Source organism: Pan paniscus, chromosome 14, assembly GCF_029289425.2.
Source record: "Pan paniscus chromosome 14, NHGRI_mPanPan1-v2.0_pri, whole genome shotgun sequence".
Classification (NCBI taxonomy): Eukaryota; Metazoa; Chordata; class Mammalia; order Primates; family Hominidae; genus Pan; species Pan paniscus.
In genome coordinates this window covers 25,162,340-25,182,769 of record NC_073263.2, presented here as the reverse complement: position 1 = coordinate 25,182,769, position 20,430 = coordinate 25,162,340, and the positions used below count along the sequence as shown (strand labels likewise).

The 20,430-nt window shown below is 40.2% G+C and overlaps 1 protein-coding gene across 4 annotated transcripts in view; it reads right to left on the bottom strand.

Moving 5' to 3' along the window:
- Window positions 1-20,430, bottom strand: part of ATP8A2 (ATPase phospholipid transporting 8A2) — a 657,192-nt gene that overhangs the window by 442,784 nt on the left and 193,978 nt on the right. For all 4 annotated transcript variants that reach the window (XM_034936476.3, XM_055096569.1, XM_008971630.3 and 1 more), the window contains 7 exons: window positions 19,861-19,943; window positions 16,702-16,751; window positions 14,437-14,506; window positions 12,677-12,761; window positions 11,629-11,768; window positions 9,619-9,757; window positions 1,871-1,935 (listed from right to left, as the gene is read on the bottom strand). In XM_034936476.3, the coding sequence (XP_034792367.1) occupies window positions 1,871-1,935; window positions 9,619-9,757; window positions 11,629-11,768; window positions 12,677-12,761; window positions 14,437-14,506; window positions 16,702-16,751; window positions 19,861-19,943 (632 nt within the window). The remainder of the gene's footprint in view (window positions 1-1,870; window positions 1,936-9,618; window positions 9,758-11,628; window positions 11,769-12,676; window positions 12,762-14,436; window positions 14,507-16,701; window positions 16,752-19,860; window positions 19,944-20,430) is intronic.

Sequence of the window (20,430 nt, the reverse complement as noted above, 5' to 3'; positions counted from 1 at the left end):
CTACTCAACTGTCCACTGATGGATTAATGAATCAACAAAATGTAGTACAGGCATGCAATGGAATATTAATCAGCCTTAAAAAGGAGCGAAATTCTGACACATGATCCGATATGGATGAACCTTGAAGACATTATGTTACATGAAATGAGCTAGTCATAAAAATCACAAATACTATATGATTGAACTTACACGAGGTACTTACAGCTGTGAAATTCATAGAGACACAAAGTAGAATGACTGCCAGGGGATGAGGTAGGTGTGGGAATGGAGAGTAGTTGTTCAAAGGGGCACAGAATTTTGGTTTGGGAAGATGAAAAGAGTTCTGTGGATGGATAGTGGTGATGGTTACACAACAATATGAATATATGTAATGCCACTGAACTGTACACTTAAATGATGTATTTCACAACAATTTACACACACACACACACATAGTATTTCCAATGATGAGAGGTTCCACGGAGAAAAATAAAGACGTGTGAGAGGGGGAAGACTGAAACACTTGGGTAGAGGAGAGATTTCCTCAGAGCATGTGAGAATTAGACTCCAGGAGATGAGGTATGACCTGGGACTCTGGGCTGCCTGCAGGCAGTAACATGAACAAGGATAGGAGGTGTACCAAGATGAATTCTGAAGCACTCACGCCAGAGGGTGGTCTCTTGCCAGTGGTGCCTTGGAAACATACAGAACTATGGACGCTCCCCCTGCCTCCTGCACTTGGTCTCATGAAGGGGTAGAGAGTATCCTGGTGTTCACGATAGGAATTATGGCCCTCTCAATTTGCAAGTATAGAAACCTCTGTACTTTATTGCCTCCCTTTAAAAGAGTAATTAACCGTGCCATCTGCCCCTGGCATTGGCTAAATATAAATATTAAATATACTGCCTGAAAGGGTGCTATGGGTGCCTGCCAGTAACAAAGCCCTTGTTAAAAGTTCTGACAAGTGGAATCTCATTCATTGTTCAGCTCATATTTTCATATCAAACCACTTCACAGGTTGCTGGTGACCCTCAAATCAGCTCCCACTGCTGGTCTGTTCAGTGGCTTTATGCCATGATGGGGTGGGTTCATGCAGCAGCATTGGGACATCAGAGAATTAAGTATACATGTATCCTATTACTATACGAATGTATTATTATTATTTCAAGACAGAGTCTCACTCTGTCACCCAGGTTGGAAAGCAGTGGCACGATCACGGCTCACTGCAGCATCCACATCCCAGGCTCAATCAATTCTCCAGCCTCAGCCTCCCAAGCAGCTGGGGCTACAGGCATATGCCACCACGCCTGGCCCCTTTTTCCATTTTTTGTAGAGATGAGGTCCTGCTGTGTTGCTTAGGCTGGTCTGGAACTCCTTGGTTAAAGCGATCCTTCTGCCTCCGCCTCCCAAAATGCTGGGATTACAGGCATGAGCCACTGCACCTGGCCTCACTATATAAATTTAAACAATGCTTAACACTTGAATATTAGTTTTATTCTAAAGTTTGTGCTAGAAAGAAAATCATACATGTCTCCTTAGTAACTTATAGTGAAATTAACCATCACCATTTAATGTAGGTCATAATAGGTTCCACTAATATTTCATACTTAATGATTAAAGCTAAATCAGATTAAAACTATCCCATTTTAAATGCACAATTCTAGATGAATAAAAGTATTATCATGAGGCAATATTCTAAGCTTACTGTTTTGATGTTTAAAGATAAGGCTTTCTGACATCCATTCTTAAATATAAATATAAACAGAAAATAAACACAGTTTTTTCATAACTGTTTTTTAGCAAAACGTGATCCCCGATTATCAATGATAGTAGAAACAAAGATTTTAATACTGTTATAGCAAAGCAAATACAACTTTGAAAAACTACTTACATCCAAAGAGTCCTCCTTCAATAGGATAAGGGCCATATTCTGCGATACCAATCGGCAGGAATACCCTGAAGTGGAGGAAGAGACAACATGTGAATTTCTCTTTCCTTCTGTGAGCTCCTTAAATTCAACCTCCTTGGTTATATCTGCCACTTTAAGCCTATTGGCTCACACAGAGGAATAGGGTAACAGTGAGGAGTAGGAAAAGTAAGTTGATTTTGATTCTTGTACAGATTGAATAGAACTAGTTGGGAATGTCTTTATAACTAAAGGCTAAAATAAATACTTCCCAATTTTTAGTGGATTTTTCTTTATCTCTGTTATCCTTGTATAACATTAAGATAAGCCTTGGATTGTCTAAAGTAACAGTGAACACTTCAGGAAGGCAGTGGACCCCAATGGTGCCCCTAAATCAGCACACACACACCCACTGGGATAGCTAGCTCCCTCCCTTCCTTTAAGACAGCAGCTGATTCTCACAACAGGTTTCAAAGGAATACACTGAGGGAGTCACTTTTCCTGTGAAAAATTTAAAGTAATCCACATTTCAAAAAAATCTTTCTTTGGTTGTTATTTTAAAAAGGCTTTTTTTTTTTAAAGGCTTATTTGGAACAAAAGTACTCCTAGCTCTTAACAATTTCCTTCTCATTTTTCAGTAAAGTTATCTCTATGGGTTAAGCGAGATAGTATTTTCTCTTTCCCTCCCAGCAGGATAACTATTTTCTAGGAAGCCCTGGGCTCTTTCCTACTCATACTTTGCCCTGGGTGAGCAGTCATGGACCAAGCCGAGTGCCTCTCAGGATGCCTCCCCTCCAATCCACACCCTCGGTGGTGAGGAGAGGGCTCTCGCAACTCCAAGACCAGAGGTGTCCGCCAGGGCACTGGCCTGTCTCTCAGATCACCTTGCCATCCTCTCAGGGCCTTGGGGGGTTAGCGACGACTTGTGCTTTCCACCAACGCCCAACTCAATCTCTCTCATTGAGAAAAGGCAAGAAAAAAATCCTTCTCCACAGAATATTGGCCCCCACAACTAGTTTTGTCTCAGCACCTTAAGATAATGGATTAAGGATTATAGAAAAGGGAAATCAATCAACAGCCTTCAACTAAGCAGGTGACAATCTCAAGGGAGGGCTTGGCCAGTACTGTTCCTACAGCCAGGGGGAGGAGTAAGGATTCTCCTCACAGGACAGGGAAGAAGACATCCTTCTCACAGACGCTACACGTGGCTAGCAAAGAAGACGGCATTTACCTAAGGGACAAGGAGCAGAACTGCTGCATTTATGTGCTCAGACCTACTAGCAGGTTCCCTTTTCATCCCTGAGAAATCCTCCTAACGGGTACAAAATGAAATTCAAGATAGACAAAAATTAAGACCAAGAAAAACCATGTTGTGGGTTTTTGGGGGAATGAAGGGGTTGAAGGAAACAGTAAAAAAATTTCGCTTGTGTATTTCAGAAAGTACATCCTTCCTAAGGACCGCCATGTAGAACATTTTGTAAAGCACCTCCGAGATCAAATTTTAAAGTGCAAAATTATGGCTTTTCATCCAAATGTTAATTTTTTAAGGCAATATGAAAAAGACATAGGCAAGGCTGCTAACAACAGTTATCTCAAGGGAATCAGATTATTTCTCTTGTTAAAACAAACACATATTGTTTTTAAAGCCAAAACAAACTGAATAATTTTAAATCACAATACCACATGGGCAAATACCTGTTACATCTCTAAAGCAAAAAAAAAGGAGGGGGGAACAAGAAGCAATTTTCTATACATTTACAAACTAGTTCAAGTCTGTATTTTAACAACAGTGATGGATAAAACTGAGACCCTCTCAAAATGCCATTAAAAGCTCTGCCTGGTAGGACTAGAATAATCAAACTCTTTGTTTCCCATTAAAATTTTACAAATGCATTCTTCCTTCCTATAAGTCCTTAGATTAGGTCCAGAAGGGAGATCTACATTTTCTTTTCACTTGCAAAGAGGGATATTGCAACTTTAATCATTTCCCTCTATGTTAGATTTATTCTTTCTTCATCCCCAGAGACTTCCAGCAACTTCATGCAATATAGACTGTTACAAATTTAGTGTAACTAATGCAAAAGGATTTACTGGTAGTTTTTTACTTCAACAACAGCTGCAGAAGCTGGCTGTAATTTTTAAGCCCTCGCTTGCTGCTTTATTTTATATTTTTCAATTTAAGCAAAATGCCATTTGACAACTGAAGCTACACAAAGATATTATGGAAAAACTCAGTCTTTTTTTTTCTAGCCATGGCAGGGGGAGAGAGAAAAAAAAACTACTGACACTTTCATGAATTTAAATATACAAAACTAAAGGCTTCTGAGAAGAAACAGGTTAAGGGTTTTGTTGTTGCTGTTTTTAGTTTGGATACGGAAGTGAGATTTTGTTTAGAGAATTATCAGTTGGAGCACTCGCACTAGACAGACCAGGGAAGTTTAACCCAGTTAATTGTGGCTTAACTAATGTAGCAAATTAAATTGTGTCAATCCACATTTGGTGTGCTTGATTTCTAATGTTTTTGGATAAAATGAGATCAACTCTTGGAGAAGAGCCAGGTATAGAATGTCAATCCAAACTTGTAAATTGAGGTCTACTTCTTTAATCTCGCAATCTAACAAGATGGCCATAAAATGACTGAGAGGAGAACCTCTGGGATTTCATTTTTTACTATAGTTGAAATTAACAGTATACTACAAAAGGGTTTAGTCTTTCTACTACCTGAGTATAATCAACATTCAAAGAAGCCAAAATATTATATAGTCTATGGTACTTACGGCAGGACTTGATTTTAATACAAGATAATGCTTCACACTAGAAAATATTACTAAACCAAATCTCTCAGCTCTCTCAACCTGTTTCCTCCTTAAAAAAGAAGAACACTGGTTTTGATATCAAATCCAGATTTCTCTGGAGACATTTTTGAAAAAGTCAGGAACAATGTATCCTTCCACACCATATATCCTGAGATCACATCCACCAAGCTACCTATCACAGGATTCAACATGGTACCAACCCGCAGTGAGCATGTTACTGGTTCTCAATAGCTTTACAGAGAATCTGGTCAGTCAGTGTTTGCCTGTATGAAAAACACTGGCAGACAACAAGAATGCGTGACAAAAGACGGTCTTTTAAGCTATCCCAGGTGGGATCAAAGAGAGCCCGTCCAGGGCCCCTCATCATCCAGAGAACCAGGGAGCTGAGGCCTTGTCCCTGGAGCACACGCCTGGGCACCTCTCCCTTGAGACCCTTCAGGCCCTTCTCAGGAACCCTCGCCACACAGAAGAACATGCTCCCTCAACCTCACCTCACGGCTTCTCCCCACGTTGGGACATCCTGACCCATTCTATTCTCAGTCATTTTTGTTTTAAACAAACTCTGAAGGCTCAAGTTTTAAACTCCTCTCATCCAGGAAGACTTCCCTGGTCCTTCACAACTCATATTGTTCCTTCTGAGAAATGAACACTGTGTGTTGTGGTTAAGTGCTCAGATTTTCAGCTTTCTCACATCTGTGTGACCTAGGCTAAGTTACTTCATCTCTCTGTGCCTCAGTTTTATCTTTAAAAGGGGATAATGCCTTTTAAATTCTCCAAGGTAATTAAATATAAAACATCTGTAAAGGACTTAGTGCAGTATCTGGCACATAATAGATAACATTTGCTAGTAACTATTACAAAAGCCAGTCATAATTAACATCTACACTGCACAATTGGTACTTCCTCATCTGTTTCATTCTCTGATTTGTCTCATAATTAACTCATGCCCCAAGTGTGGAATGTAAGTTGCCCAAGCTTATAGTGGAGCACCTGGCAATGTTAGCTGCAGGTAATCAAGAAATACAGGACTGAATCTTCTGTGAAAAACAGCAGTAAGATTGAGAACATCACCAGTGTTGTCACCCTCACAGCCCAGCTTCACCTGAGAATGGCAACTCACCTTCCTTTTAATGAACAAGAAAATGTACAGGCAATTACAGGAGGGGCAAGTGACATATTGAGTCACTTCCTAAAATTAAACTTCAAAGATAATCTATATGTATCTCATAACATCATATTGTTTACCTTATACACAATAAAATGTATTAAAATTTAAAAAATAAACCTCTAAGACCATAAGAAATGGTTTTAAAAGTATCAAATGATGGGTAACAAAATGCAGGGAGGGTGGGGGAAAGACTTTAAATTTCAATTCAGAAATGGTTTAAGAGGAAAGCTAATGCCAACTTAATTACTTTAAAATGGAATACACACTAGGATTTTGTTCTCACTCATCCTACATCCATTAAAAAAAATTACAGACTGCGAAAACTCCACATCTATTGCATAACTATTTAATAGATGTTTTATTCAGTGGTAATAAGGAAATGACCACTACGAAATTCACAAGGGCTACATCTGAAATTTCACTTTAGACCAGCTGATGCCAAATGTTTAAGCTAAAAGAGAAAATCGCCAACTCCTCAAAACACAGCTAGTTAGCATAAATTCAAGCACAGTGTTGCAGGATTCTGGCAACATGCCAATTTCAAACTACTAAAGCCTATACACAAGATGATTGTCTACATAAAATTCACTGGCTTACAGGAGACACATATGTCTTGGAACTTGATTTGACTGTGTGTTTTTTTTTCCCTAAGGTATGAATAAAAAGTTAAACTTTAAAAATAAATTCTCAAACTACGAGATAGATATATATATTTTAAAAAACCAAACTCTAGAAAGAGCCAACACCCCCAAACACCAAAGATAATTAATGTCACCAAATCTAAAGATGAACTCTTATGGTACATACCACTAAGATAATGCTGACAATTAAAAGCTAAGAGTCAACAACTATAAGACATCCCCATTTCAGAGACATTCAAATGTAAAAACAATGCGCACCTTAGAATGGATGAAATGTAGCACCATTCTCCGTGGTCTTATAAATCAAATTTCAGAAAGCATTTTTTGCAAAAGCTATGTGAAACCCTCTAAATAAGCCCCACACCAGAAGTCAAGAGCCCTGAGACCTAGTACCAGTTTGGTCATTAAGTAGGGTATAGCCCTGGGAAATGTAGAATTTCCTCCTCGAGCTATAAGAATGTTCATATGTAAATATTAAAAAAAGAGTTTTCAGAAAACACTCCTAGTATAGTGCCTGGCACTTGCCAGACACTCCATTTACTTGCTCTGTTTCCCTTTTTTCATCTAGAAGGAGAACTGCTAGATACTTGATCTTCCCAAATATCTTCTGGATACCTTAAAATCCACACAGGATGCATGAAAATGTAAAGTATTATGGGAGACAGGTCCATAATGGTTCATACTACCAGGGGTATGAGGGCTATATGACTAGAAAACAGGCTTAGAAACCCACTCTGTATCTAGAGCATGACCTCATGCTGCTGACAGCTGCCGCCTGTGGTCTCACACTGAAAAGTCTAATAAAATGTCCGGATGTATATGCTTTTCTGAGCCTTCTGCATCATTTGTAGGCTTGACAGATACTTTAAATCACAAGACGACATTTAAATTCTCGGCGTCACCCAAGGCTACAAGCTTCACTTCCAAAGGTGAAGTGAAGAAACAATTCAGACATAGCTCTCTCAAAGAAATCAATTGTCTAGCTGTTAGAAGCTTACTTAGTAACACCCAAGATGTGTTTGAATCTGACTGATACACTAGATAAAATGTGAATAGAGAAAGCCTCCAGGATAAACATAAGACTTTGACAAAAAGTCCTCAGCTTATAAAGCATCATCTTCTAGCGGTCTTGGAGAGTACCTGCTAAGAAAGATCAATTAAGAGATAGCAAATGATGTGAGCGGTTCTGGCATGAGCAATACACGTTACTACACCCACTTAGAAAAAAAGTACAAAATAATACAATCGTTATTTTTAAAAAATTGTTTGGACAGGTATTAATTATCTCATAAGGCTCAGAGCAGCCTCATCGCATACAAGTAAAACTTTCGTTTTTGAGTAATAATCCATTTGTGTTTTCTGGGTTGATTTTCAGCACTTTGCTTTCTCTTGTGTTTATCCCAAACTTAGCTAGATAGGCTCAGGTATAATAAAATGAACACACACGAAAAAGGGCTGCGTGTGCTCCCAGGGGCCAGGCGGTGTAGATGAGAGGCAGTGAGAGGGAGCTGTGGTGCTTTTCCAGCCAGGGCACATCCAAGAACACACTGAAGGTAGTTCAGTCTAGGGCCAGTGACACACATAGGTTATTAGGCCAGCGGGAACGCTCAAGATCTGGAAAACTAAGAAAGGTTACCACTTTACAGCTCAATTTTAACTTGAGGGGTTATCCACTTTTTTCACATTGCTCTAATAGGGTGGAAAGCATATCACCTAAATTTTAGGTAAGTATTTCAGGGTAACAGTCAACTTAGCATGCAAACAACAGGGGCCACAGATCCATAGCAGGTTTTTTAGGCCAAACTTACATGAAAAATAACACATAAAGGGTCAGTGTATATACTTATACAGAAATATAGCATACAAAAAGCAAATGTGTTATTCTTCATTTGTAAAAATGCTACTGACACATCATCAAAGGGCTGTAAGCTTGGGTTTGTATTTTCTAGTAGCAGTGATGATTCTGCACTAAAATACCATCATACTGTTCTCCAAAACCATGCATCTGAATGACAACCAGCACAAATCCAGGGACAAAGTCTATGGCTGATTCTTCAGGGACTGTTTATGAATCCTATGTCACTCTCTTGTGAGCTTAACTTCAGTTGTTTGGGAGCCCAACTTCCATTTAATTAGCTATATCCCTGACAAGAAATGATTACATGGCTTTTGTCTATTTTTTTAAATCAAATTTATCCAAGAAGGCAGGTATTATTTACAACTGAGGTTACATGAGAGACAAAGCTGATTCAAAGATAAGATTTTCAGGAAAGGGACACCATTGGATTATGTTGAGAATATTCCAAGAAGACTACTCTGAAGAGGACTACAGTCACTTAAATACAAAGGCTCTAGCAGGTTTCTTCCTAAAACACAGAGCACTGACATAGAAACAGATATAGAAATAGAGTCTACTTCTAGCAAGCTATTCTAAGTTATGCAGTCCTTATGTGTTCATTTTACCACATATGCACCAGGTCTTGTTACACCATAATGCTGATCAAAGTACCAGATAGTGTTTAAATATTTCAAATAATCAAGATTAGATTTTTAAAAAATGAGTAGCTTCAACTCCTTTTCAAACTTAAAACGTGCTCCTTTAACAACGGCAGAGTTATCCTGACTTAAATTCCTTTTCTTCAATTTTCATCTCTGTGATGCTCTGCAGTCAAAGAAGTTGTCAACAAGCTGGGAAGGGAAAGACGCAAGGCTCTTAGAAAAGCCCATTAATGGGCAAAACCATTAAAATGGTTATAATTACATAAAATAATAACGCATATTTAAACCTAGTAAAAACATGCTCTCTTAGTCTCAGACTAAAATTTTGTGAAGAAAGCAATAAGAAAATCAAAGCTGTCAAATCTTGAATTCTATGCCCTATGTAAGTGTGTCTAATTCTTTTCCAGGAACTATGATAGTTTTAATGTTTGTAACAGGCATGAAGGCATCTTCATTTGATTTGGGTCAATTTTCCTTAGCCTTGTGAATGAAGATTCCTACAAAACATCATCTGTCAATGAATTTGAGAAACATTTAGACACATTTAAAAGATACTTGAAAAACAAATACAAAACCCAGCATCAGGAAATTATTTGTAAAAATAATTACCTATATTAATCGCAGTTTCTTGTTTGTCTCCTGTCAACACCCATATTTTAATTTCTGCCTTCAACAGTGTTGCGATGGTTTCTGGAACTCCTGCTTGAAGGCGATCTTCTATGGCTGTGGCTCCAAGTAGCAGCAAATTCTAGATTGAAAAAATATCCTCAGTTAAAGATTGGCACATACTTAAGAACAGCACTAACAAATTCTGACAAAGAAAGGCAATCAAACGGTTCTGAGACAGTTGTTCTATTTCCTCTATTTTATACTTGTGTCTACAGATGGCATCTGGATGGATGGCATTTCCAAATGCCTTGCAATGGCGGACTCACTCTACACACACAGGCAGCCCAGTACTCATCACTGATTTCTTGATACAGGGGCTTGTTAGAATAGAAGCCATCTGGCAGCAGAGCAGATGGGCAGGTTATCCCGAGGACACTGACAGTACCTGAGCCCTTCCTCTCAGTCCACTAATGAGTAGCATATTATGTCACATTTAACAAAGGAGGAGAACTAATTCTAGATAATACGCTTACCTGGCAAAATAGGAGTAAGAGACCTGTGGTGCTAAGGATTTAACAGTGAGAGAAAAAAAATCCAAGTATCTTAAGATTGAGGGTAGCTATAAAATGTTGCCCCTTTTGGTCCTCTTAAAGGCCCAGGGCAGATCAGCTCACGCTGAGGATGGGTGTGGATGTTTGGTTCCCTCCAGCTGCCCGCGCTGTGCCTGCTGGTCGGGCAAATTCCAGAGACTGTACAAACGGCCTGCTCCATGTACTCACATCCCAAGTCTCTCCAGGACATAGCACCTCTACTTGGTCACAGACTGTGGGAAGATCCAACTCTTGAGCATCCACCACAGGCACATCACCTATTTAATCACCTTTTTCTAATTCTAAAAATAATTTTGGCTATTTCCAGTAAAACAGGGCAAATAAACACCTGAATTCAGTTTTATTCAGTTCATTTTAATTCAGTACATTAAAAAGACTGAATATAAATAACTGAATATAAAACTTAACAAAAAAAACTGAGTATAAAAAAGCAGAGGAGAATTTTTTTAAACCAACAAAGGAATGAAAACAGTAAATAAGTGATGGTTTCAAAGTTATGGAAACTGGGCCAGACATGGTGGCTCACACCTATAATCCCAGTACTTTGGGATTTGGGAGGCCAAGGCATGAGGACTGCTTGAGCCCAGGAGTTTGAGACCAGCCTGGGAAACATAGCAAGACCCCATCTCTACAAAAAATATGAAACTTAGCCAGTCATGGTAGCATGAGACTATAGTCCCAGCTATTCAGAAGGCTGAAGTAGGAGGTTAGCTTGAACCCAGGAGTTTGAGACTGCAGTAACCTATGGCTGCACCATTACATTCTAGCCTGGGTCCTGGGTAACAGAGGGAAACCCTGTCTCTATATTTAAAAAAAAAAGTTATAGAAACTGGAAATTGGATGGCCCTATGGCTGCCAACATGAGACAGAAAAAGCTGAAACCCAGCTCCCACACTTGAAGGAAACCAATACATTGAAAGTGAGCTAAAGCCTTAGGATAAACTGAAAAGAATAACAACAACAACAAAATCAAAGTAGGCAATGTGGAGTAGCAACGGCAAAGTTTAAATATCATTAGAATAAGTTAGTGCGAGAAAGCTTAGCATGTACAACATCTAACCAGCCTCCACAGCATTCTGATTGCTCCTGTAACTCAACAGCGTGAGTTAATCTCATTAAGCCTAATCTTAAGCAAACCCAGAAAGTCGCTGATGCTGTTTTTGACCTGATATTTCTTAAGCTATCATTAATGTTTAGCTGAGGGTGGCTAGAGCTTTCAGAAAGACCATGAAAATTAAGTGCTTCTTAAAGCAAAGAAAATGATTCAGAGCTAACGGTTCATTAAGACACAAGAAAAGAGAACATCCCTACATAGTAAAAGGATTCCTGTTCAAAGACTTTGTGAAATAGGTGGTTAAGTCCTTCATGGAGCTGAAAAGACTGTATTGTGTGCGGTTACCTTCTCAATGATCTCGTAACACTCTTCCAACCGTTGAGCTCTGTCCTTCAATATGGTGCTGGCTTCCTGATAGACTTTCAGCCACTCCTCATACTCATTCTCAGAGAGATCAGCATAAGCCACACAGAGAGTCCGCAAGCCTGCAAGACAGCCACTGGTGAATGGAGGCAGGCAGAACGTGTGACCTCCTAGGGGACAGCCTGTGCTCCCTTTTCCATCAGCATGCCCAAAAAAATTGAAGAGACTCTGTGCTTTACGTCACTCCAATTCAACACTCCCACATCTACCAAGGGACCTTTAAAAACAGCTCTCCTGTATTCTAATATAAACTACCTCTTCCGTAAGGCTGAGAGTGCACGAGAAGTCAGAAGAGTGAATTCTCCATGGCAGAGAGGTTCGGGAGCTGTGCATGATCCATGTGCAGTAGACAGGTTTCAGCAAGCAGAGGAGGTGGGAAGTGTGTTTCAAGACAGCAAGGAAAGGCCCTACGTGCTATCCCATGAAAGATCCAGGCTTTCAGGCAGCCACACCCATGCATGTGTGTGAGCGTGTGCTCATATGTGCATGCACGCAGAGCCAGTGGCCAGAAAGCAGCAGTTAGCACTTGAGTGTGGCTCCAGCTATCATGACATTCGCTAGCAGGAACACCTGACATCAATGTTCTTTATAGCCTTCCAGAGAACTCCTTTCCTGCTCACTATGGGTTCCATGAATTATTATTTCCTTAAGTCATGGATAAGCCAGTGACATAAGGACACCAAGAGAGGGACAGGAAAATAACCATATGAGTTTTCTGAGAAAGGGACTAGTAACTAAAGGTGATTCTACACGTTGTGCGTTGGCCTGCCTCTCCCTCTGCACCACTGCTGATGAGTGACAGAGGCATCTACAGGTAACTGAGTTTGGATTTGGCTATGCATCTTGTCACTGCCATGGGCACAGGAGGGGATGGGGCAGGCACTGGAAGAATGTGCTCCTGGAAATCAAGACAACATGCTTGAAAGTACAGCTCCAATGGCCAAAAACAGCATTTCCAAATTCCACTTACCTTCCGTGGCAAAGTATTCCAGATGGCATAATGTTTCCTCCATATATTTTGAGTCTTTTGAAAGTCTCTCAAAAATCACATTATCCTATAAAATAGGGAAACATTGTGACTGGCAAAGCCTTCAGTAAACCTTCCAGCCAGCATACTAAGCACGGCTTTGTTTCTGTTTATCTAACATGCATGAGAATACCCAAGTGGGTAAGTAGGAATTTAGCATTTGGCTGGGCTCACACATGAGCTTTGGAAAACAAATTGGTATGAATGTGTCCAACAAAACCAAAATCTGTATCTTAAAAGCCAAACAAAAATATGCTGGGGAGAACCAGAAATACAGGAGAATCATTGGAATACATGGGGGCCTATATTCACCAAAATTTGCAAAACTCATATCCCAAAGTTTATCAGGCGTTTGCGCAGAAGGGGAAAGGGTAAAATGCACATCCCAAATTACTCAAGTACAACCCTGCCTCCCAATACAGGAGGAGCTCCCAAGCACAGAGGGCACAACCCACTGGGCGCTGAACTCAGTTCTGCCAAGAAACACACAGGTGCACAGCTCATCTGCCTATGACTATTTCCATGACTGACAAGAAGGGTTGGGGGACCAGATCCCACAGATAATCCATCAAATGTGTTACAAATTGCATAGTTTTAGGCTATTACAAAAATTTTTTTAAACTGAGTTTGGTTTTGGAGAGAATTACATCCTATAAAAATACAATACGCCTTTGCAACATTTTCTCATGTACCTCTTCTATACTGACAGCCCTCCTCTCTCTACCACCTCACACTGACACCTGTTGTACTCGATGTGGTACTTAGAACACAATGGCAAATGAATAAACAAAAAGTTTTAAAAATATATCATATGAGAACAAAACCTAGATGAGCTTAATTCAAGTCATTTTACCATAAACACAGAATTCTTTAGCGAGTCCAAATATAATGCCTTTAGAATTCCCATGCATTCCTTCATTTGTAAAAAGCTCTAGTCATCGTGTACTCAAATAAAACCACCCTTCTTGCCACAACTGGTAAAGATTAGTAATACTGTCAACCACTAATTAATCCTAGGAGAGCTCTGTATTCTTGACATAGTCAAATAAAATAAGTTTAATAATTCTTTCCCTCAATACATAAGACTACAATTTAACAGGATCTAGTTCTATAAGTAAGACTCATAAGCAATAACATCTTTCCTTTGAGATAAACCATTTAGATTTGGTTACTAGAAGGTATACAGGACAAAAAGCCTGACCTAGGAAACTGACTAAAAGGTGCAGTAATAATGCAGCTACACATGGACATTGCCTTTGTACCTAAAACACGTCTCTCTATAATGTATGAAAAAAAAAACATAACAATTGAGAAGAAGAGGTGCTAGAGAACCAATATATATCAGAATACTCAAGATTATCATAGGTCAACACAAATTACTTTGTCTTCCCAAAGTCAAAACACAATGCTGGTAAAACTGGAATAAGAATTCACATTCAAGGATTTTGCATGACACGTGGAGTCACTGTTTCTGAAACCAACGATTTCGGTAAGCTTTTCACTGACCATCTTTGCCACACTGCCCTGAACCACCATTATCTTCAGTGGGCTTTTACTACTAAGTCAACTTCACAGCCTACCTGAAACAGTCTTTCAACTCTGGACAAACAATCAGGGAATGATGAGGAAAGCAGTTAGGAAAAGCGGCAGATTAACAAAGCTGCCAAGAACTCCGCTACGCACAACGCTTCTCCGGTACTTACAGCCCCTTTACAGTAAAGCCGAAGTCGTCCTGAAGGAGTTCGAACAATTACAGACATTCTTTTTCTGTCACTGGGAGAGTGAAAAAAAAAAAGTCATCATTGGTCTGTTTACAGGATGCATATCCCACAGCTGAACACCAATCAAAACAAAAGGGGGTCTGGGGTTCCTAAAAATGAACAAAGTCTATCTTTCCCTGCCTTTTTCTTCAAAGTAGGACCTAACTGTGTATCTCCTACTCTTTTTATTTACATCTAATGAACATAAGCCTATTTCTTTCCCTGCCATGAAAATAGACTAGGACCGCTATTTGCAGTAGGAAAAACAGAAAAGGAGAATTCCAGCACTGACAGTCCACATCTGATTGACTTCTGACTCTACTCTCTAAAAATATTCTTTATTTTCCACCTCTAAGCTATCAAGTAACTTGCCCAGTAGGTAGGAAAGTGGGAGACTCAGTATAGATCCACTTAACTCAGAAGCTCCTCCCTGTGTCATCTTTTAACTGGAGTAGAAAGAAATCACAAACTCACAGAACACTCCCAATTTAGCACCAAGGAACTCTCTCTCCCCTCACCGCAGCATCTACACTTCCTCACACGTCTTTCCTCATGGCCCATCCTCACCCACCGAGCCCTCAGTGAGTCTCCACCGCCTATGAATTCTTCTTACTGCTCTCCGTCCACCTGTGCAGCCTCACCTCATCTCCCACCAACCCTCCCATGCACCACCACCAGGCTTCGAGCACACACGGGACTCACCATTCTCCTCTTCTACACATTCTGATCCTCCTTTGCCAACATTTCATCCTGCTGAAGCACACTCCAACTACAGAGGGCCCTAGACCACCCATCTCTGTGGCCTTTCAGTGTGGTGGTTCCCAATGGACTATAAGTCTCTAAGAGTGGGGGAGAGTCTCTCTTCATCTCTGGGTAAATTCCCACATCCTAACCTATAGTGCTCTAGCTGACCTGGATTTGCATTCTCTCTCAACTATCTTAGAGGTGGGCACTCCTAGCAGTTCTTGAAACCCGTGTTTCAGTTTCTCAATGTGTAAAGCAACTACTTCGAGGGAGTATTATCAAGATTAAGTGGCACTGGGAAAGAGATGAGTCTGTGAAAAAGAAATAGACTCACCACTGTAACCACAAATCATCTTTCTGTTCTTTCTTATTCTCCCATATATACATTTTAATACATCCTTGTGTCTCTATCCATATTCACCTGTTTTTATCTAACTCCCTTTTCTCCTCCTCCTTGCCTGTCCAATAACTGCTGGTCCCAGTTACTGTAATCACGGGGCACTGCACAGTTTCCAATAAAAGATGAAGCACACAGTTTGGAGAGATGCCTAGCACGTCGCTCACCTCCACATGCAGGGACACTGTCACCACTTCCTACATGAGCCATCACCATCCCTCCTCCCCTCCCCATGGTTCCAAGTCGATGCCTGCAATCCTAAAACTAAAGACTAGGGCTGGAAAGTATTTCCTACACAAAGATAAAAAACTAATCCTTATTAAAAATAGTTTATAAAGCAGACAGAGCTTTATAACACTGTTTAACAAAGGTTATTCAAAAATCCACCTAATTTTAATAATAGGAAAAGATGCCTTTGAGATAGCAACAGAACTTTGCTTTAGTACTGACAATTCCATGTTAAAAAGAGGCAAAGAAACAAAAAATTAAGATATGTTTCCTTATAACCAACTATGAATGTTCTACGTGAACAAAAAAGTCCAACAAATATTCCTGGGTCTAACTTTTTAAAATTGTACTGGGGAAGAATGCTTCCGAATAAGTCCAGGAAAACTTCCCTACGTGGACCCAGCCTCTAATGGGATGAAATGATCTCATCTGTCATCATTTGTCAGTTTCTCAGATCTCCAGAGGAGTGCTCAAATGGAGCAAGAGGAATGACCTCATGGGACTTGGGAAACGCCAATGAAAATAATGCCCCCATCACATGCTCCAAACTATTCAGACATGTCTGCAGCTGCTGATGCGAGAACATCAGGCTCTGGAAATCTAAAGAAAAAGGAGGACATGGAAGTAGAGCATTTCTCTTGAATAAAACAAATAACCTACTTCACTTTCTTTAATGAAAGTCACAAATTCCAAGAAGAAAAGAGTTTATGGAGATACATTTATTATATTTAATACTTAAGTAATATATTGAATCATACCATACAATCATGTAAACACTCTGATGAAGTTGGTAAATAAATATAATTATTTTATTTCAAACGTATGAAAGAGAAACATACCTAGAAAATTCCAGGACATTAAGGATTCCGAATGTTTGTTCCTGTCCCATCTAAAGGAAGAAAAATAGGCTCTTAACCGAGGTGCAAAGTATTAAAATCTCAAAGCAATTGTCTCCCAAGCATAAACAGACATATATATGCTCTCTCTCTCTCTTCCCACCTTCTAGCCCTTTGCAACATGTACTGTTTTCTCACAAGTCTGGTGGGGTCAGAGCTCCCTCTTCTGGTGGAAGCTTCTCACGTTTCTTCAGTGCTAACAGTTGGCTGGTGCAGGCACTTCCAAGAGATGGAGATAGAGGACACCAGCTGCACAGGTCCGTCAGAAACCTTTGGCCCAGTTATGCTTCTGAATTCAGGATTTTCCAAATTATATAGACATATTCTAGACCATCTATCATAATGTCCCCAGCAGGGTCTGGGGTAACATGCTGGTACACAACACATCCGCTTTCTACAGCAAAATGTATGCATATCAGGAAATGAGATTCATAAAGATCATAAACAGCTTCATGTCAGTTCTGACTAGGTTTTGCTGCCAAATAACTCTTCACCAAATTTAGGAAAAATCTTTTGGAATTCAAAGGCATTTGGGTTTCGAATTTGCAGATAAGAGATGGTGAATCTGTACCTGGTCTCAGAGCAATCAATCAAACGCTCTTTTTCTTTGGGTTCTTTCAAGTTAGAATGTCAATATTCACAATTTTTTCCATCTAAAAATTCCAGATGGTGCGCATGCTATTTTCAGATTTTTAATCTAATCTTTCCATTTCCCCAACACTTCACAGTGGAAAGAACGTGGCCTTTGGCACCCAATACATGTGAGTTTGAATCCAGTTTCTGCCTCTAAGTGTGTGACTTTCTTATGCATGGCAAAAGCACTCGTCTCTTAGGGCTCAGAGAAGTAATCAATGAAGTAACACATTCAAATTACCAAGTATATGACGGAATCATTATCTTCATTCACACCCACAACTCTCCACTCCTTCTCTTTGCATCCTACAAAACAACTAATGATCCACTTCATCCAGCCTTCATCAATCTTTATTCACCTCTCTGGATCCACGAGTTCCGAGTTCCCTTTCTCCACAGCCTGTCCTAACTTTCCATCATATCCCCATTCAGAAGACACCCAGTGCTACTACCACCACCCAGCACCAGGGCTGCCACTCCCAGGAGCCACCCCCTCTCTCACAGTTATATCAACCACGTCCACATGCAGCCCCTGGATGTGGCTGTTCTGACTATTGGCGAGGACACTTCATGTAAATATGTAGGAATTTGAGAATTTGTTCCTGACTTGGTAGTACTGCAGTAAGTTTTTTCTTCTACTTATATGCAAAACCTATAATTTGAGAATTGGTGGTTTGATGAATGGTTGAATAGGATTCTTTTTATTATTGTTATCTACGAGTCCTAACTAATCAGGCAGTCTTTTGTGACCCCCAGAAATATGACCTTAAAACTTTAATGAGGTAACAAAGAGGTGTCAATGCAGCATATAACACCAGGAGGACAACACCAATAGGCTCTCTAGGTTCCACATTTATCTGGCATTGTGAGTGAAGTGGAAGCGCCTGTTCTCATCTGTCTCTCTCACCTATGATCCAAGTCCCCCAACCCCCAACCTCCATTTTTGCAATGCAGAGACATGCGGCGGCACCCACACAACTGAAAATCCTATAGTTCAGGTTAAAATTCTCCTCCAACTGAAGGGGGGAAAAAGACCTCATTTTTAAAAAAGCTTCTGTACGGGAAATTCTATATTCAATCAGTACTTCATTCCACCTTTAATGATGGTACATTTCCCTAAGCTAAATTCCCTTTGTTGACTAAAATAAGCATAGTAAAAGTAAACATGATCACATGATCTCATCTCTGTACTCCATAAGAAACTGAAGATGCCAATAAATGGGTACTTTGTATAAGATAAGATATTTTATAGGTTTTGCATATAACTAAAAGAAAAAACTTACTACAGTACTCCCAAGTCAGGAACCATATGAAGTTATTATACCATTTGGAAGTGAATTTCAAATGCATTAAAGGTCTATGGATTTAAGGATGCATCCATAAAGCCAAAAACTATAATCCCTGCGTCTTCCCCAAATGGAGGAGTAGGGAAAGGTAAGGGATGGCAGGGACTAGCCCCAGACCCTTATCATCAATGCAGACAACAATAAAACAGCCCTTCTAACTGGTCATCATGAAAAACACCACTGCCTCACCAGTCATAACCATCATTTTCCCCTGTTGCCCATTCCAAGGGTCTGTATTTGACCTCCTATTTGATATAATTATTTTCCTATCACTAAATTTCTCCCTTTGGCCTGTAGGTAAGGAAACTCAGAAAAAATCAGAAAACATGTAAACCCCTTGACTCCAGTTGCAGGGGGGAATCCCTCATATAGATAAAAGAGATCAAAGCCAGGCACAGTGGCTCACGCCTGTAATCCCAGCACTTTGGGAGGCCAAGGCGGGTGGACCACTTGAGGTCAGGAATTTGAGATCAGCCTGGCCAACATGGCAAAACCTCGTCTCTACTAAAAATACAAAAATTAGTCAGGCGTGGTGGTGCGTGCCTGTAGTCAGTCCCAGCTACTCCGGAGGCTGAGGCAGGAGAATTGCTTGAACCTGGGAAGCAGAGGTTGCAGTGAGCCGAGATTGCACCACTGCACTCTAGCCTGGGCAACAGAGTGAGACCCTGTCTCAAAAAAAGAGAGAGAGAGATCTTAACGCCGACTCCTCTCCCAGCTGAAGAGACTGAAGCCCAGTGGACTGTGAGGCTTCATTGAGTAAGAACTCTTAGGCTCTGAGGCTACAAAGAGATGTGGAACCTGCCCTCAAAGACAAGTGGGCCGCTTAAGTTATTTTCCCAATTATTATAGAACAAAGAGTAGATTTGTGAAGTTCTTTGCTACAAATAATTTCACATCAGTGTATGAAAGACATGTGGAAAAGCATCTTTAAGGGCAAAACAATACTGCAATGCAAAACAACTCGAACAAGCTAATATAATCACATTAACTCCAGTTTTTCACAGGTCTTAATTTTTCACCGAAAGAGAAATTTAGCTATCATATTTACAATAAACATGCCATTTCACACGCACAATCTTCACAAAAGCAGGTGATCTGAAATGTGCACACGCATGTTACTCACCGCTTCTATGATGACTGAGAATGGTGTTCTGGCTGTGAAGACAAAGCCCAGCTTTTTAGCTCCTTTCACCAAAGCAGCTTCATCTGTCAAGTGGGAGTTGGTGAAACATTGACATATCACTGGTAGTGACAGAATTCTGTTTAGTGTCACTTTTCAAATTAACAAAATCCGCTCTACTGAAGGAGGCCTGGTGTTATCTGCATAATAGTAAAGACTCAGGATAGAGAAGCACTTGCTTTTCCTACCACCAGGGTTCTGAAATGAGCACTCCTGTTAGATGGGAGGCTTGGATCTATGCTAATTCACCAGGACAAGAATGATTTCTATTCCTGCTATTCTCGCTTGGGATCAAGTTCTCTCCAATGAACCTAAGTAATAGTCCCATGACTCCCACCAAACATCTCCTCTGAGCAAGGCAGTATTTTAGTTATGCTGTGGGATTCCCAAGCCTCAGGAAGTGGGTAAAGAGTACCCCCATGCACAGCTTCCCCAGCAGGCGGAAAATCTATGAGGTGGGGAGGATGAGGAAGAAGCCAGCTCTGTTCTTTCTTCAGAGCTCTGTCAAGCCCA